The 16,360-nt window shown below is 55.4% G+C and overlaps 2 protein-coding genes across 4 annotated transcripts; both read right to left on the bottom strand.

Moving 5' to 3' along the window:
- Positions 1-235: 235 nt before the first annotated feature.
- Positions 236-1,261, bottom strand: SMIM41 (small integral membrane protein 41). The gene has a single exon (XM_043563984.1). The coding sequence runs from the start codon at positions 843-845 to the stop codon at positions 426-428; it is 420 nt and encodes a 139-aa protein (XP_043419919.1). The 5' UTR covers positions 846-1,261; the 3' UTR covers positions 236-425.
- A 1,362-nt stretch (positions 1,262-2,623) lies between these two features.
- On the bottom strand, positions 2,624-9,057 carry ATG101 (autophagy related 101). Of its 3 annotated transcripts, none has more exons than XM_043563983.1 (4): positions 8,998-9,057; positions 8,327-8,449; positions 4,985-5,312; positions 2,624-3,308 (listed from the first exon to the last, which is right to left on the bottom strand). In XM_043563983.1, the coding sequence occupies exons 3-4, from the start codon at positions 5,234-5,236 to the stop codon at positions 2,904-2,906; spliced, it is 657 nt and encodes a 218-aa protein (XP_043419918.1). In that variant the 5' UTR covers positions 5,237-5,312; positions 8,327-8,449; positions 8,998-9,057; the 3' UTR covers positions 2,624-2,903. The 3 variants fall into 3 exon arrangements, with proteins under 3 accessions (XP_043419918.1, XP_043419916.1, XP_043419917.1); XM_043563981.1 differs by lacking the exon at positions 8,998-9,057 and adding an exon at positions 8,712-8,829; XM_043563982.1 differs by lacking the exon at positions 8,998-9,057 and adding an exon at positions 8,712-8,829 and having other exon boundaries at positions 4,985-5,261.
- Positions 9,058-16,360: the final 7,303 nt, after the last annotated feature.

Below are 16,360 nucleotides of genomic sequence, written 5' to 3'. Positions count from 1 at the left end.
GGAGGGGGGAGAGTGCATGCAGGGTAGAAGAGCTCCAAAGCACACTGAGGCCCCTCTGATCCCCCCCCCTCCGCCGCCCCACCTCCCCCTCACGCAGGGTGACCCGCTCTTCTAGAAAAAGGACATGGGTCAGGCGCCACTGGAGAGACACGAGATCGGGAGAAGAGAGGGTGGCAGCCTCTTCCCTCGGGTCCTAGCACACTTGGGGTGCCTGCAGGCCCCACCCTGGGGACATGCAGAGCCCAGGCAGAGTCCCTGAAGAACTGCCCCCCAACTCTGCCCCGGCACTCTCACCTGCGCAGCGCCAGGCTCGCGGAGGGTGGGGAGGGCGCCGAGCCCTCCCACCCCCACCCCTCTCCGCAGCAGGGCCGAGTCGTGTGGGCCGCCCCGGAGGCCGCGACCCCCGCCCTCGAGCGCATGGGTGCCTAGGAGTTGTCGTCGCCTCGGCCGGCGCTGCTGGACTCGGCCTCGCGGGACGCGCGCCGCTCGCGGAGCACCATCGCCGTCAGGCCCTCCGCACGCAGGAGGAGGCCACCGCCCAGAAACAGGACCCCGCAGAGCACGAGCAGTGACAGCACGCCCAGCACCGCCGCCTGCACAACGGGTGGCCCCTCGGGGGGCTCGGGCAGCACCCCCGACTGGTTGCAGCAGGAGCTCAGCCAAGTGGCTGGGGCCGAGGCGCCCGTCCCAGAGCCGTTCATGCTAACTCGCCGGCTGCCCAGATGTGCGCAGAAGGGCCAGAAGTGCGAGAGCCCAAGCCAGCAGGCGGGCCTCGCTGGACTGTGTAGGGGAGGTCCCCGAGGGGCGGATCCTAGGCGCTGTAGGCCCCCTCGGGCGCTGAGCATTCAATATCCTCCAGTGTGGACTATGGCCCAGACTCCCAGGGCCCGGGGTTGTTTCTTCTCGTCCCAAGGGCCTCTACACCCACGCGTGGGAATCCGGCCCATGCATTCAACCAAACCCAGGAGTCGGATCCGCAAGGCTTTCCCTCTCTCCCTTGACAAAGGAAGTCAAGATAGCACCTCCCTCAGAACCCTGAAAAGTCCTTCCAGACCCCACCCCAGGTGCTGGCTGGGGTGCCACCGTACTAAGCAGGACACAAGACAAGCAAGCATCCTGGCTGTCCTTGGGCCAAAGCTCAATACTGCTAGGTGGCCCAGGGGGCCACTTGAACAGGAGGCAAATGAGCAGCCTCCAAGACCTGAGGGATGTGTATCCTTACTCCTCCATCATCGCTTCTGGGAGCCTCTCGGAGCTGGACAAGCAGGCCAGTGCCTCCTTGGGCTGACAGCAAGCAGGGAAGGGCGGGGTGGGGGGGCTTCAAGTCCTACCCCCATTCTTTTGCTCAGGTCCCAGAGATCAAGGAGTTACCAACCAATGAGAAAGCATATTTGAGTCACCAGGGCCCCTGCCCTGACCTTGAGTAAATCAGTCCCCTACATACAGGAAATTATAATGCCAAAAGGAATGGAAATGTTACTGTTCTGTCCACCAAGGGGAGTTCACTGCCAGCTGGGTGGCCCACAGCCAACCTGGAGCGGGGGTGGGCAGTGTGGAGCAGAGTCTCAGAGTCTGGCTGCAGACAAGTAGAAAGTCTCAAAAAGCCAGGATGGAGTCAAGACGCTTCTGCTCAGGTCTCCTGAAAGACAGCAACGCTATGCTTTTTAAAAACAAAGTCACGGCCAACAAACAGCTCTATCAGTCAACCAACCCCTCAGGAGGGATTAGCTAACGGCCAGCTAGGAGGAAAACAAGGTCTCGAGGGTTGCAGTGGGGCCAGGTGGGGATTACACACCATCAAGGACTTGCTAGGAAATGGCCTTCCCCATCTCCAAAGCCCCGAGAACCTCCTGAATTCTCCCAATGCTCCGGAGATCAAGGGCAAGACCGTACTAGATCTGTTGTGAAATATCACAGGGCTAAGGTGACTTGGAATGAGAAAAATGTGGTGAACGCTTCCTGGCCATCCTATCTACCGGCTCCAGGGGCAACACCCCCACCCACCCACCCCATTTGGCCTAGCAGAACCGCCCACATACAACCAAAAAGCATCGTAAAATATAGACTAAATCAGTAAAAAGTACACAATAAGGAGTTCACTGATCTTGAGTATGCTGATGTAGAAATGAGCGTGTTAACAAAGCAGTGTCCTAACAACCAGCCAGGGCCAGCCCGACCTGGAACACTTCTCAGACACCTGCCTCAAGCTGGCCGATCTCTCTCCAGGGAAAGAAACCCCAAATCAGATGAGCTTTCTCATGCACATGGGGACCTGTACGTGCTCTATCAAGACAGAAAAGGTACTTTTTGAGGCAATCATGAAATAAGACCAGATAATACAAAGGGCAGGGCTATCACCGCTTCCTTAAGGAGGGAGAAGAAACGGCACAGTCCTATCCAAAAGCAACAGATCCTGATCTGTGTCATCATTCATAGGACATGGTGACACCTGAATGGTTAACACCTGCTTACATGAATGTCTCACAAAGTACAAAATTGGTCAGTTTTAATCCCATCCCCCCATCACGCTGGAATAACACCCTCAACACACACCTGTATCCTCATAGGTCTGTCAGAAAGTGTGAATGTTTCCGGGCCAAACACAAGCCAAGGGAGAGATGGCTCAACCTGAACTCACATTCTCAACTTTATTCACCATCCTAGCGATGGCTCTTCCATACAGCAGAGAAGGAAGGGGAACCCCCACCAGGGGGCTTGACCATCAGCCAAGGTTAAAAGAATGACCAGAGACTGGCAACCACAAAACAAGGAAGCCAGGGGTGGCCATTCCAAGTCTCATCAAGGACCTGGGGCAGGTTCCCGAGCCCCAAGGGGCCAACGGTACGATCCCCAGAAGCCAAGGTCTGCAAGCCATCAAGGAGAGCCCACGGCCCCAGTAAGGCCTAGAGGGCAAGGGTGTCTTTGATGAGCCTGCGCATGGTCGTGGTGACCGAGGTGCCCAGGGCATCAGTGATCTGGAAGGAAATCTTGTAGAGGTAGGGCTGCACGTCCCGCAAGCCTGTGTCAAACACGTTGTCCACCTCCGACTGCGTGGGCATCTTGGGCAGGTACTCGTGCCGGTTCATCACCTCCACGATGTTGATGATCTTCTCACAGAGCTTCTCACCCACCTTCTCCCGGCAGATCTGCCGCTCCTGCTCTGTGGCCAGAGCTACCACGTGCACCTTGACCGTCCACACCTCCCAGGGGATGCATTCGTCTGAGAAAGGCCAGCGAGACTTCTTCTTCTGGTAGAACTCCAGGGACATCTGCCCCAGCCCATCACCCCCAGAGTTGCGCAGTGCATCCTGGGGAAGGAGGGAGAACGGATGAGCAGGCCAAGACCTTGGAGGAGCTCTCACTGTGTGCTTCCTACACCCCAGGGAATTAGGCTCTCCTAGCTTTATTAGTCCTTCAGGGAGGGTGGGGAATGAGACCCACAGAGGGTAAAGGATTCGTGTGAAATAACACAGCGACCTGCCAGCCTAAACTTGAGTGCTCCAAGCAAATCAACAAAATCTGACGCTAAAGAAAAGTGGGAGGGGCACCTGGGTGGCTTAGTTGGTTGCACGTCTCTTGATTTCGGCTCAGGTCATGATCTCATGGTTTCATGAGTTCCAGCCCCGCACCGGGCTCTGTGCTGGCAGCTCGGAGCCTGCTAGGGATTCTCTCTCCCTCTGTCTCTGCCCCTCCCCCATTCACACCGTCTCTGTCTCTCCCAAAATAAATAAACCTAAAAACAAACAAACAAACACACACAAGGGGGAAGGGAAGGACATACCAGACCCAGCTTCTCCCTTTTCTCTTCTGAGAAGCGAATGAGACCATTTCATCCAATAATTCTGCCTATCCCCTACCTCCAGGGGCTGTGGTGGCCCCACACTCCTAAGGCAGGTGGGACCCTGAAGCACCCTTCCATCTGAATTTTAGGGCCAACTCGGAGGGTAAGGATGCTTCCTTCAAGTCCTGAACCATCTATCAAGGAACAATTCTCTCCTTTGTGGACACACCGAGGTCACGTGACTTTGACTGGTAGTCGTAAGGGCTAACACTTCTACGATGCTTACTGGGGTGCCAGGCTGGTTCACCCACTTAACACATTCGATTCATTTAATCCTCATAGTGCGTATGCCCCGTGAAGCAGGTACGATTGTCGTTCCAATTTTACATACAGGGGAACCGAGGGCGAGAGAAGTGGAGTCACCCGCCCAAGGTCACACGCTCATTGGGTGGCAGAGCCTGGCTCCAGAATCCATGCTCTTAACCATTACGTTCCACGTGTCTCTTAGAGGCATCTGGAGGACAGTGACGACCACTGCCTCCCTTGACGAGGGACGGGGAAACTCATGAATTTGCCCTTTCTGGTCTCAGAGGGGCTGGGGAGTGAGGGTGGGGAGACACTGTGGCCTCCCGCCATGAGCATAGGCCATGGTGCCTGGCACAGTGTAGGGACCCTCCAAACATTTGTGGACTGGAAGTCAGACAGACAACCCTCCTCCGCTGACCTCAGAGATGGCACCTTAAAAAAAATTCCCTCTTACTTTAAGACCTAAAAAAATCACATCCCCATTCCCACCGTTGGCAGCCTCCCACCTTTCTCCACGCCTACACAAGGCACATACAACCACAGGCCCGGGGCGCCCCACCCAAGCCCAGCAACCCTCCCTCCCAGGGAACTTCGCATAGGAAAGGCCCAGACTGCTGAAGGGAAAAGTACAAGCAAGAAAAGGTGTCTGCAGGGAGAGCCGGACAGTCAGATAGAAGGTCAAGACCATGCGGGCAGCGATCACCCCGTGGGACCTGACGCCTCCCTGCCGTCACTACCTGCCCTCGCCCAAAGCCATCCTCCCACAAGGAGCGCCGAACACGCCTGTCCCTTAGAACCCGGAAGAAGCTGACGTGAACACCCGGGAAGGGTCCAACAGCAAGCCAGGGTGGAGGGGCGTTCGAGGTCCACCTGCCACCCCCCGGGCCACACCCCTACCTTGAATTCCCCGACAACCTTGCGCAGGGCACGGTCCAGCTCCTCAGAGGAGACGCGCACGTAGGTGAAGTCGATGAAGTCACAGTCCACATCCTGGGTGCCCACGGTGCCGATGGAGTAGGTGCCCTCCTTCTTGTAGTGGAACTTGCCCGTGCTGCGGTGCAGGAGCACGGTGTGCAGCACGGCCAGCATGGCCTCCTCCACCTGCCGCCCTTCCACCGACACCTCCAGCACCTCCGAGCGACAGTTCATCCTGCAGCCGGCAGCCCACACCGCGCTGGGGGACAAGAATAAAGACGGGGGAGCTTCACCCCAGCCAGGGGCCACCCTGCAAGAGCAGCCAGGTCAGAAAGCAGACACCTTCTCGATGACCTGCATGTCACCTGTCACGTCCTTTCTGGCCCAGCCAGCCTCCGCCTACGTGGCCCTCCTCTGCATTTCAATGACACATACCATCAGAAAGACTCTTGGGATCAGAAAGGGAGGGAGCCTCAAAGTCACAGTCCAAACAACCAGCCAAGGCTTGACTTCGGTACAGCGTTCAGCGCAGTTTACGGCAAATGTTCACTGTGCGACAGGTGTCAGGCACTGGCCGTTCAAAGGCAAGAACAGCCCCTGCCCTTGACAGGCCACAGGAATGTGAGAGAGAAAGGCAGGTAAATATTACCTGAGTGGCAAGAGTACAAGGTGGGAGTAAAAAGAAGAGAGAGATTGAAGTCTGACTGCCTGGGACCTTGAACAACCAGGTTAAGGCATCTGGATGGTGCTGAGGGCAGTGAAGAGTCGATGCATCACTGTGCCAAGGTCAAATCTGTGCATCAGAAAGTTAACTCTGGGGCCCCTGGGTGGCTTAGTCAGTTGAGCATCCAGCTTCGGCTCAGGTCATGATCTCACGGTTTGTGAGTTCGAGCCCCGCGTCGGGCTCTGTGCTGAACAGCTCAGAGCCTGGAGCCTGCTTCGGATTCTGTGTCTCCCTCTCTCTGTGCCTCTCCCCCACTTGTGCTCTCTGTCCCTCTCTCAAAAATAAATAAAATGTAAAAAAAAAAAAAAAAAAAATTTAGGAACTTAACTCTGGATAAAAACCAAAGGATGGCTCTGAACTATTTTGTGGTCAGAAACTACTCTGAGAAAGCAGTAAAAACTATGAAGACTGGGCTTTAACACCTGACTGTCTCTCTCACACACACACACACACACACACACACACACACACCAAATCTCACCTAGTTCCAGAGCCATCCACAGACTCTGAAGTAGAAACTCTCAGATTTAAAGCAGAAAGGCTGGGCAAGAAGTCCAGTTAGAGGCCACAACAGTAGGGACGGTTACAAGGGCAGCACAATAGGATGTGGGGGAGTGAAGTGCAAAGTGTGGGAGTTTTCATGTCCAACAGTCCTGGTTTGGACCCCAGCTCTCCTCTACCTTGCTCTGTGGTCTTACGCAAATCACTCAACCTCTCTGAGGGTGTTTTATCCGTCAATTTGGATTCTTGTGAGGATCAAATAAAATTGTATACGTAAAACGCAGTAGAACAGTGGTTAAGAACAATGCCAGACAGCCCAGGTTGGAACCCCAGCCGTGCCACCTGCTCACCGCGTGATCTCGGGCAAGCTGCTTAACCCCACTGTGCCTCAGTTTCCCAAATCTATATAAAGGGGCTATTAATAAAAGCTACCTCGCAAGGACTGTCTCAGGGACTGGATGAGTTAGCATCTGTAAAGCACTTAAAGCAGTACCTGCCAAGGAGTAAACAGTAAGTGTTAGCCACTATAATTCGTTATAATATCATTTCCGCTGAGAGGACACACGCTACAATACAGCACCAGGGGACAGACTGGAAAGGGAAGAACAGACTGGAGAACCAGACCTTGGGAAGTAACTGAACAGGAGCCCTGAAGGAGAAGGAAGTATCAAGTTCCCTCCTGCGGGTTCGGCTTAACACACCTCTCCTGACAGGGAGCTCGGCCACCCCTCACAGCAGACCATGCCATCTTCAGACAGCTCTACCCAGTTGTTCCTTCTACAGAAAGGATCTGCCCCTTACTGCTTCAAACCACTGGCCACAGTGTTTTTTGTTTTGGTTTTAAGTAATCTTTACACCCAACCCGGGCCTCAAACTCACAACCCTGAGATCAAGAGTCATGTGCTCTACTGACTGAGCCAGCCAGGCGCCCCTAACCACCGGTCATAGTCTGGATATCAGGAGCCACACAGAGTAAGTCTCACCCCTTTTCCACTAATGTGCCTTTCTGATACCTGGAAGCAACTCTTTCATCACCCCTTACCCCAACCACGGGTTAAGGGTCCCCAGTCCCCATAACACGCCAGCTGGACATGACATCTTATCTGGCAGCTCTCTTCTAAGTGTATTTGTCTCAATCCCCATAATACAGCAGTGCTCAGCAGTGAACACGAGGCAGTCTGTGGACAGCTCAGAGATCAAGCTGGTTCTGCCTCTCACTCGGCTATCAGCCCGGGTCTACCTGTCCTAGCAGGCATCTCTTCACCAGATGTTATATAGTCTTGTCTCTCCCCCTAGACCTTTCCTGGAGGGCAGGGACCGGATCATACTCAAAACTGGAAACTCAGTACTCAGAAAGTACTTACAAAGTAACTGCTCAATTCACCCTGACCCAGGAGCTCCTGAGGGCTACTGAATTGGCTTCTACACTCAGGAGGAGGGGGGTTCTCCCGCTCATTTCTGCCCTCTATTCACGCCCTTCCATTCATACTCCCAGTTCTGGTCCAGCTCCCCCTTCTTCCGCCACTTCCCCCTCTTGCGTCCCCCACAAACCTCCAAACAGGCCACTGGAGCACCTGGGTGGCTCAGTCAGTTGAGCGTGGGACTTCGGCTCAGGTCATGATCTCGCACTGGTGGGTTTGAGCCCCACATCCGGCTCTGTACTGACAGCCCAGAGCCTGGAGCCTGCTTCCCGTTCTGTGTTTCCCTCTCTCTCTGCCCCTCCCCCCCCTTGTGTTCGTTCGTTCTCTCTCTCTCTCTCTCAAAAATAAACAAACATTTTTAAAAACTTAAAAAAAAAAAAAAACAGGCCACTTTTTTCTTTTGCCCCACGCCCAGGCTCTTCCCTCATTCTAAGCACTGTTGTAGGAAACACTCCTGCAGGAGGCCAGTACTGACCAACTCCAGCCTCCTTCCCACAGCAAGCCACCTCTGGTCTGTGATGAGCCTGTCTCTCCCCTTCCCCTCACCCCCGCCTCCGGTGAACAGCGAGCCCTCCAGAGCAGGGCGCGAGAAGTCGCCTCCCTCTGGTCCCCCTCCAGGCCCAGGTCTGCAGAGCACTGGGCCATGCTGGAGCCCCGGGCACCCCCACGCCCACTTACGTGTACAGGCTGGAGCGCGGGTGACTCAGGCTCTGCCCATGCCCTTCCTCCTCCCCACGCGCAGGCGCCCGCTCCGCAGGTGCGCTCCGACCTCCGCGCCTGCGGCTGAGCGCTAGGGATGGACTAAAAGCAAAAACAAGGGTCGGTGTCAAGACACTCTGGCGGGTCGCAGGAAGGACCCTCCTCCCGGGTCCCGTTTCTCCCACCGCCACTACTCCAAGGTCCAGGGTCCGGGGAGGAGCTGCCTCCTGAGGTCCCGGGGACGGCGCCCCGCGCCCACCCCGGCCGCGCTCTGGAGTTCGAGGCGCGCCGTCCCTCCCGCCGACCTGGGGAGTGCCCGCGCTTGCACCCGGGAAGGGGGCAGACGGTTAAAACGGTCCCCCACCTCCGGAGCCCGCGTCCGAGAGCCCACGACGGTTCGGTCCCCTAGCCGCGGGCGCCAGACCACCGCGGCAGGAGGCGGCGCCGGCGGCGGAAGTTCGCGCCTCGGCACCCCCCTCTCCGAGAGGGGCGGGTTCCACCGGCTCCATCGGCCTCCGGCGGGGGCGCGAACTCCCGTCCGGCCGGGCCCCGCAGCCAGCGCAGCCGCTCGGTCCGCCTTACAGTCACGCCGGCGGACACAGGGAGCCACATACTGCTCCGCAAAAACATGCTACTTTTTTCTTGATTACCTCTCTCGTTTTAAGATTTGAGGGTGAGAAGTATCCCCCTCTTTTGGACGAGTCCATTCACTCCCACCACCGAGAATGTTGTTGTGTTTCGGCTGGGACCACGCACTTCCGCCATAGAGATGAGAGGGAAGGAGGGGCCAGTGAGCTCTGTGCCGCCTCCCAAGGCGGAGAGGAGTCATCGGCGGCGAGCCAGTCCCCGACTCTGGGCACAGAGCCCTGACGGGGTGTCTATCCCCCAAGATGAAGGGGGTGCCATTTGGAGAGGTGGCCTGGAGATGAGTCCAAGCCAGGGCGCTGCATGATGCTGAATGGATGGCAAAACTTTAGTTTGGCCAGTGTGCACAATAGACAGGATCCCTGGCCCCACAATGCTGGAGAAAGAGGCTGAACCTTAGTCTGTTATCTCCATACAGGGGCATTACTTAATGCTCTACCGTGACCGATCTGGTAACAATTGTAAGGCTCGTAATTCTGCCATCGCCCCCTGTGTCAGCATCTTGACATCACTCATCTTTTCTGTATCACTCATTTTCTCCTGTATAAGGGAGGCGCTGTTGTGACGATCACAAGAAATAATTCATATGAAAGACCTCTGTGGAATGCAAAGTGTTATGCGAATACGAGTGCGTTTTTAGTGCTCCGTAACTTCTGGGAGCATATCTGGTATTCCATGTAGATTGTAAGCCCAGGGCAGGCAGAAGTTTGTCTGTTGTTTTGTTAGTGGTCACAGAACCTGGCATGCCCCAAAGGAGACACTCCTGAGTTGTTTACTTGAGGATTAGGATGCTTATTTTCCTAACACACATTTTCTCTCCCCAAATCATAATAGATAACATTTATTGAGTGGAATGTGAAGAGTATAATTCTAAGTGCTTTGTATATATTAATTAATGTAAGCCTGATATCAATCAATCCTAGAAGGCCGATAAAGAAATGGACACTGGGAAAGGTTACGTAACTTGCCCAAGTTCACCCAGTAAGCGGCAGAGCTTGGGATTCAAATGCAGGAGTCCACACGGCTACCGAAGTTCTCTTTCTGGTTTCTCCACCCTAACCCTCCCCATACACTACTGTTCTCCAATACACCCCATCCAAAGCCTGCTCTCTAGTGGGAAAATGCCTTCATTAGTAACGTTTGCCAGTGATGGCTGATTTGAAGCTACAGGACATCACTGAATGCAGAGTCCAGAATGAATGAAGGATCACATTTTGATCATCAGAGATACAATGGGCTCTCGAGTAGCAGTACCAGCACCAGCTGGCTCCAGCACACCACTACCACCACCTACCCCCACCACCCCCCACGCACTTAAGGCTTCCCCTCTCCCATCCAGTTTTTCTAAACTCCTTTTCTGGCTGACCTTTACCCCCTCCTCATCTGTTCCCCATCCCTTCCCCCATCCCCCCCTAGTTGTGCCCTTGTGAAGCCTTGGTCTCTGGTTTGTCTCTGTCCCAGGTGCAGCTACCTCTCCCCAGGCAGCCTGGGAGTACCTCCAGGGCCTCAGCAAGAAGAAAGCTGCCTGCCTTACAGACCAGCAACCTCTTCCAGAGCATGGTCTTAACCAGGAGGGAATCAGCATAAAATATTGGGAGGGGAGAGTGTGTGAAGAGCCAAAAGAGGGGGGACCCAAGGAGGTTAGAACCAGCCCTGGGTGGGTGGGGGGATCAGAGCTTAACTCCCAGAGGCTGCCAGTCAGTGAAGGGAGTGGCTGATCTCTCCTCTACCCTTGAGACCCTCCATCTCGGGGCCCTTTAAGGCCACTGTCCTGACTTCATAATCATCCCTGGTACCAATACTGATCCTTACGAGGCACACTGCCAGCAGTTCAAATGCACTACTGTGTTGATTTCTCCAGCTACCTTTGAAGGTAAATACAATTTGCTCCCAATTTACAGATAATGAAACTGAAGCTCAATGATAAGTAGTAACTTACTTTGATAGCTAATTTTAGTCAACGTGACTGTGCCTCAGAGTGCCCAGATATGTGGTCAAACATTCTTGATGTGTCTGTGCAAGGGTGTTTTCTAAATGAGGTTAACATTTGAATCTAGTAGACTTGAGTAAATCAGACTACTGCCTCCCCTAATGAGGGTGGGCCGTATGAAATCAGTTGAAGGCCCGACTAGCATAAAAGGGCTGACCCTGCCATGAGTAAAGAGAACTCCTGTCTGGCTGCTTTCAAGTTCAGGACATTGTTTTGTTTTGTTTTGTTTTGTTTTGTTTTTTGGTTGTTTTTTTTCTACTTTCACACCTGAGCTGAAATATCTGCTCTTCCTGGGTCTCCCACTTGTCAGCATCTGGAACTATACCCTCAGCTCTCCTGAGTCTCCAGCTTGCTAGCTGCAGATCTTGGGACTTGTCATCCTCCATAATTATATCAGCCAATTCCTCATAATAAATCTCTTCCTATAGATATGCATTCTATTAATTCTGTTTCCCTGTAGAACCCTGACTAATACACTTGCCAAGGCTGCATGCTTCTCCGGCCGCATTCCACTCACTCTTGTCCCTCCTCCAAAACTCATCCTGTCCCTGGAGCCTTCCCCGCCTGAGGATGAAGCCCTCCTCAGGGTCCTATGCCCATGTGGGCGATCCTGTCAGGGAGAGAGGGTCTTGGCCCAAAAAGTGAGTCGTGTGGAATGAATTATCCCACCCTGTGCCACTCCTTTGATGAGCAAGATGTAATCTTTTTTTTTTTTTTAAGATTTTATTTTTAAGCAATCCCTACACCTAACCGTGGGACTGGAACTTACAACCCCGAGATCAAGAGCCGCATGCTCTACCGACTGAGCCAGCCAGGCGCTTCTTCAAGATGTAATCGTTTATTCGTTCACTCGTTCGTTCATTCATACCACACGCAGGTAACTGTCCACACACTGTGCCCATGCCATACCAACGTGGACAAATCGCAATGTGGCCCTCTGGGAGCTCAAAGTCTTGCAGAGGAAATGGACCAAGGGATACACCTGGGCAAGAGAACACAAGACATAGTATGAAAGAAGTGGCAGCCGTCTCTACCGGGACCCGAGGGGGCCAAGATTGAGACTACTGCTGTCAATCTCCGAGGGGTGCCTGTGGGAGAGAAAGTGACACACTGAGAGTGGAGAGGAAGCCGAAGCACTGCTCTCGGCAAGGTGGGAGGCGACTGGACACCAGAAGAAAAATGGAAAGGCTGCGCTCCAGAGAGCACAGGATAGCAATGTGAAGGGACAGGCAAGAAGGAGGGAGGGGTTCCAGAAGGAAGTGGAGCTACAGGGAATTATGGGAGGGGGGGCTTCCTGGAGAAGGGGAAACACAAAGGCTTGGGGAGAGAGGTCTCATTGAGAGCGGAGGGTGGAAACTGAGGCTTCTGAGGCAGGAGAGACAAAGACAGAGAGAGCAGACTTCTCAGTCAGAGCCCAGCACCATGGCCAGCCAGGGAGCCGGGTGACTGGCTGAGGCCCTCAGAGCCAGGACGACAGCAAAAGCCTGTGGAGGGCCCTTGAAGGCCAACCCAAGACCTTGGGAGTAAGCAGCTGGCTTTGCGCGGTGAGTGTGGCCTTGGATGGCCCCACCCCATTCTAGCATGTGCCCAGGGGAGAGCTGAGCCCTGAAGCAGGCCCTGCAGGCCACCCCCAGTCGCTCCGGAGCTGACCCCAGTGGCGTCACAGGGAGTGACTCAAGCCCCAGCAACAACAATGAGTGGGACTGACGTCAGGCCGGGGGCTCCTGACGGTGCCTAGCCTGGCCGGGTAGCCAGCACCCTGTCTGCTGACCCTGTAACCCTGGCCAGGCTGTGGGGCTGAGGAGAATCAGCTGTCGGACTTCTGACATCTGCCCCCTGGGATTCTGGGCAGGGGCTCCAACACCTCCCACCCCAACACCCCCTCCTCCGAGGCAGAGGAAATGGCTGGGCTTCCGACAGAGTGGCAAAGAGCGTGAGAAAGAGGCACCTCCCAGCCCCGACCTCATCAGGCAGCCTCTAGACCTGGCCCCGGCTCGGAGTTACCATGTCCGCAGCCTATTCTGGAGGCTGCGGGGATCTGTCCCTCGTGTTGGGGAAGGGCGGTGGGTGTCTTTCTCCGGGAAGGTCTCTGTGTTTGTCTCTCTGGCCAAGTTGGGGTGGGGATGGGGCTTTATTTCTGTGTCTGTCCTCAGGGGTAAGGGGCCTGTCATCTCTCTGTCCTGCAAGGTCTATGCATCTGTCTCTCTGGGAGGCATGTGTGTATCTGTTCTTTGGGCCAGAGGATGCTGTGTGACTGTCTTTGCAAAAGGAGAGGGCTATTTACCGCCACCCCCACCCCCAGTAAGGGGATCTCTCTACGTACCCCCTGGTTTCTTGTCAGGCCAGGGGCATCTATCTATCCTCATGGTACCCCAGTTTACCTAGATTGGGGTCCAGGTCTCCAAGGCTGGGCTGGGTGGGGGCCTCGTCCCTCTGATGTGCCAGACCAGGAGGGCAGCTACAGTCAGCATGTTGCCTGCCTGGCTTGCAGCTGGGCACCGCTCCCTGCTAACACAGCATGAACCAGAACAGCGCCCCCACCCTTCCCCCGCTGCCTCCCCTCCTGGCCCCGCTGGTGCCTCCAGGTGCCTGAGTAGGGGCTGGACAGTGCCAGTGCCTGGGTCAGACCTTGAGGAGGCCTCGAGTGGCCCCCCAGCCTGGCAGGATCAGGGCCCAACAGGCGGCAGAGGGGAGCCAGGGTGGTAGGGAGAACAACGGGCACATGGGGTGGAGGAAAGGAGGCAGAAACCCAGGCCGAGGCCTCCAGGGCCCCCTAGTCCTCAGACCCACTCTGAGTCTAGCTGGGGACCCTGGAATGGGCCACCTGCCCTCGGAATGTCCCTGGCTGTGTGGGGAAGGAGATATTGGGGTGGGGGAGTGCTTTTGCTCAGCCTCGCACTGACTCCTTCCTGCCCTCATAACTGGAGCCTGGAGGTTTTAAAGTCCCACTGGCCAGCCTAGGCCTTACCCAAACAGCCCCTAACCTGGGGCCAGCCTGGAGCAGGGGTGAAGGCAGAGGTTTGGGGCTGGGCTCTGGCTGCTCCCGGGAGGACCGGGGAGGGGGGCGGTGGGGACGCTGCAAGGAAGGCCAGGCCTGGACAGGGCTGGAAGGTGGAGTCACAGAAGCTCACCCCATTAGCCTTATCTTCTGAGGAGGCCCAGTGGTTCTGGGGTCTCCACTGGCATCAGAGACTCTGGTGGGGGCTGGGGCTAGTTCAGATTTAAGCTAAAACTCCCTGGGGATCCCTAGGCCTGGCTCGTACAGAGGGACATGCCTAACACAGCTGCCTCAGGTCTGTGAAAAGACATCACTAACAACCTGCTGACTGTCCAGCCACCACATGCGGCCTCCCACCTCTGATTGGCTCTCACAGGCTCCCCTCCGCAGCCGCACAACAGCTACCTCACAGCTTGGCACACTGGACACTCGGAGCCGACCATGTGGCACAATACGCCTGGAGCACAGGGTGGTTGCCCGTGACCTTCAGAAGCTTCTCAGCTTCCTTGAGGCCAATGTTTTGCCACCTCCCTCCATAACCAAGTCCTGGTGACCAGAGCCCAGGGATGAAGCAGTTTCCTCCATTCCAGGCCCCAGAGGAGGGTCGTTAGGCACAGACTCTGGGGTATAGAGCACCCACTCAGATCCTAGACCTCAGAGCCACCCCAACCCCAGTCACAATGGCACTTCAGGGCTGGGGAGGGGGCCAGGGCGTCTGGGCACAGGGCCCAGCGTGGGTGGGGTGGGGGGAGACAGGGAGGCAGGCTTCCTGGGTCTCCATGTGAGGACAAACGGCAGGCTTTGAGGCCTCGGAAAAATCCCGCCTGGGATTCCAGGCCCTGCCAGCGTCACTGCCTTTTGACTATTGTCCCCGTCGGAAATGGGCCCAGCCCCCGGCTAGCTGGGACAGAGCAGCCATTGTGAGGCCCCACCAGGCTCAATGCCCCCTTGTTTGCCCTCCCAGCCCCTAGCAAGACTCGGAGGCCAGTTCTTCCAGTTGCTCAGTGGAAAGAAAGGGCCTGCCTCCAGGCTCCAGCCCTTGGGCGGGGCAGGGTGGGGCAGGGCGGGGCTGGAGAAATCAGCCCCCCACCGTGCACCCCAATCCCCGAGCGCTGGAAAGAAGCCACCGTCCCTGATGGAGTTTCTTTTCATTTACAAGGCCCTGGGCAGGGAGACCTAGCGGGTTAGCGGTTAGGTAGTTAGACACACCCTGCTCAGCCACTTCGAAGCCAAGTGACCTTGGCAAAGTAATTTCCTTTCCTCCTCTTTTGTAAAAGCAGCAGCTATCATTTCTTGGGTGTTTGCTTCACACCAGGCACTGTTGGAAACACTTTGCATGCATGCTTTCCTGTGATCGTTATAGTAACTTTATGAAATAGATACAATTACTTCCCCCTTTATAGCTGAAGGTACTAAGGCACAGAAAGGTTAAGTAACTTATCCAAAATTCTACAGCTAGGAAGAGCTGGAGCCAAGATTTAAAGCCAGGCAGTCCGGTTCCAGGCTCCTTGCTCTGTAGAACTTTGCTGCCCTCATAGGGTGGTAGTGAGGGCTAGAAATAACAAATATCATATGAAAAGAACTTAGTGGGTGATGGAACATTGTACGGGGCAGCTATTTTCACTTTGGGGCTTAGGTATCTATACAGACCAAGATTCTCCATTGCCTGCCCCCTGCCCAACCCCTGCCGGTGTTCAAGCACCTAAGTGGCCCTTTTGCCTTCTTCCCAGGGCCTGCCTTGTGCTCCACATCTATCTTTGCTAAAGTCAGGGATATAGAAGAGAGTGACCCAAAGGGAGAAGAGTCAGTTCAGTCCCACAACTGGTGGGAGATTTCCCAGCAAGCTCTGCTCCCAACCAGAGTACTGCCCGACCCACCTTCCCACTGGGCAAACGGGAAAACCAAGGCTCAGGGAGGAAGAGGGGCTTTTCAGAGAGCAGCATGGAGTTGGAGGCAGGGCTAAGAATAAAATCAGATCTCCTCACTGAAACTGAACCCCCACCCCGCACCTTGTGAAGTGCTGTGCTTTAACAAAGGCTCACTCAGGGACTCGGGCGCGGGGCACTAGGAACACATGCTTCCAGAAGTCCACCCACTGTTGGAGGTGGTGGTCACCATGCACAGAGCCAAGGGCTCCCCACCCCAACCACATGTGGACTCTTCAGAAGGCCTGGGGTTAGACTGTCTTCCTGGATCCCAAGTGAGAGCATGTGGTTGAAGGCTTCTTGGGGAACCTGCAGGCTATGGCTAGAGCACTGGGAAAGGCACCTGATTCTAGCTTTGGAAGAAAAGCCCTATTTTGTATGACTTCTATCCAGCCAGGGGCCCCAAAGGTGGAGAGTCAAGAGTCCTGGGGCAAGTGTTGTGAGAAACAGGTGTA

The sequence above is a fragment of the Prionailurus bengalensis genome, chromosome B4 (assembly GCF_016509475.1).
Source record: "Prionailurus bengalensis isolate Pbe53 chromosome B4, Fcat_Pben_1.1_paternal_pri, whole genome shotgun sequence".
NCBI lineage: Eukaryota > Metazoa > Chordata > Mammalia > Carnivora > Felidae > Prionailurus > Prionailurus bengalensis.
This window is presented reverse-complemented; position numbering and strand designations above follow the sequence as displayed.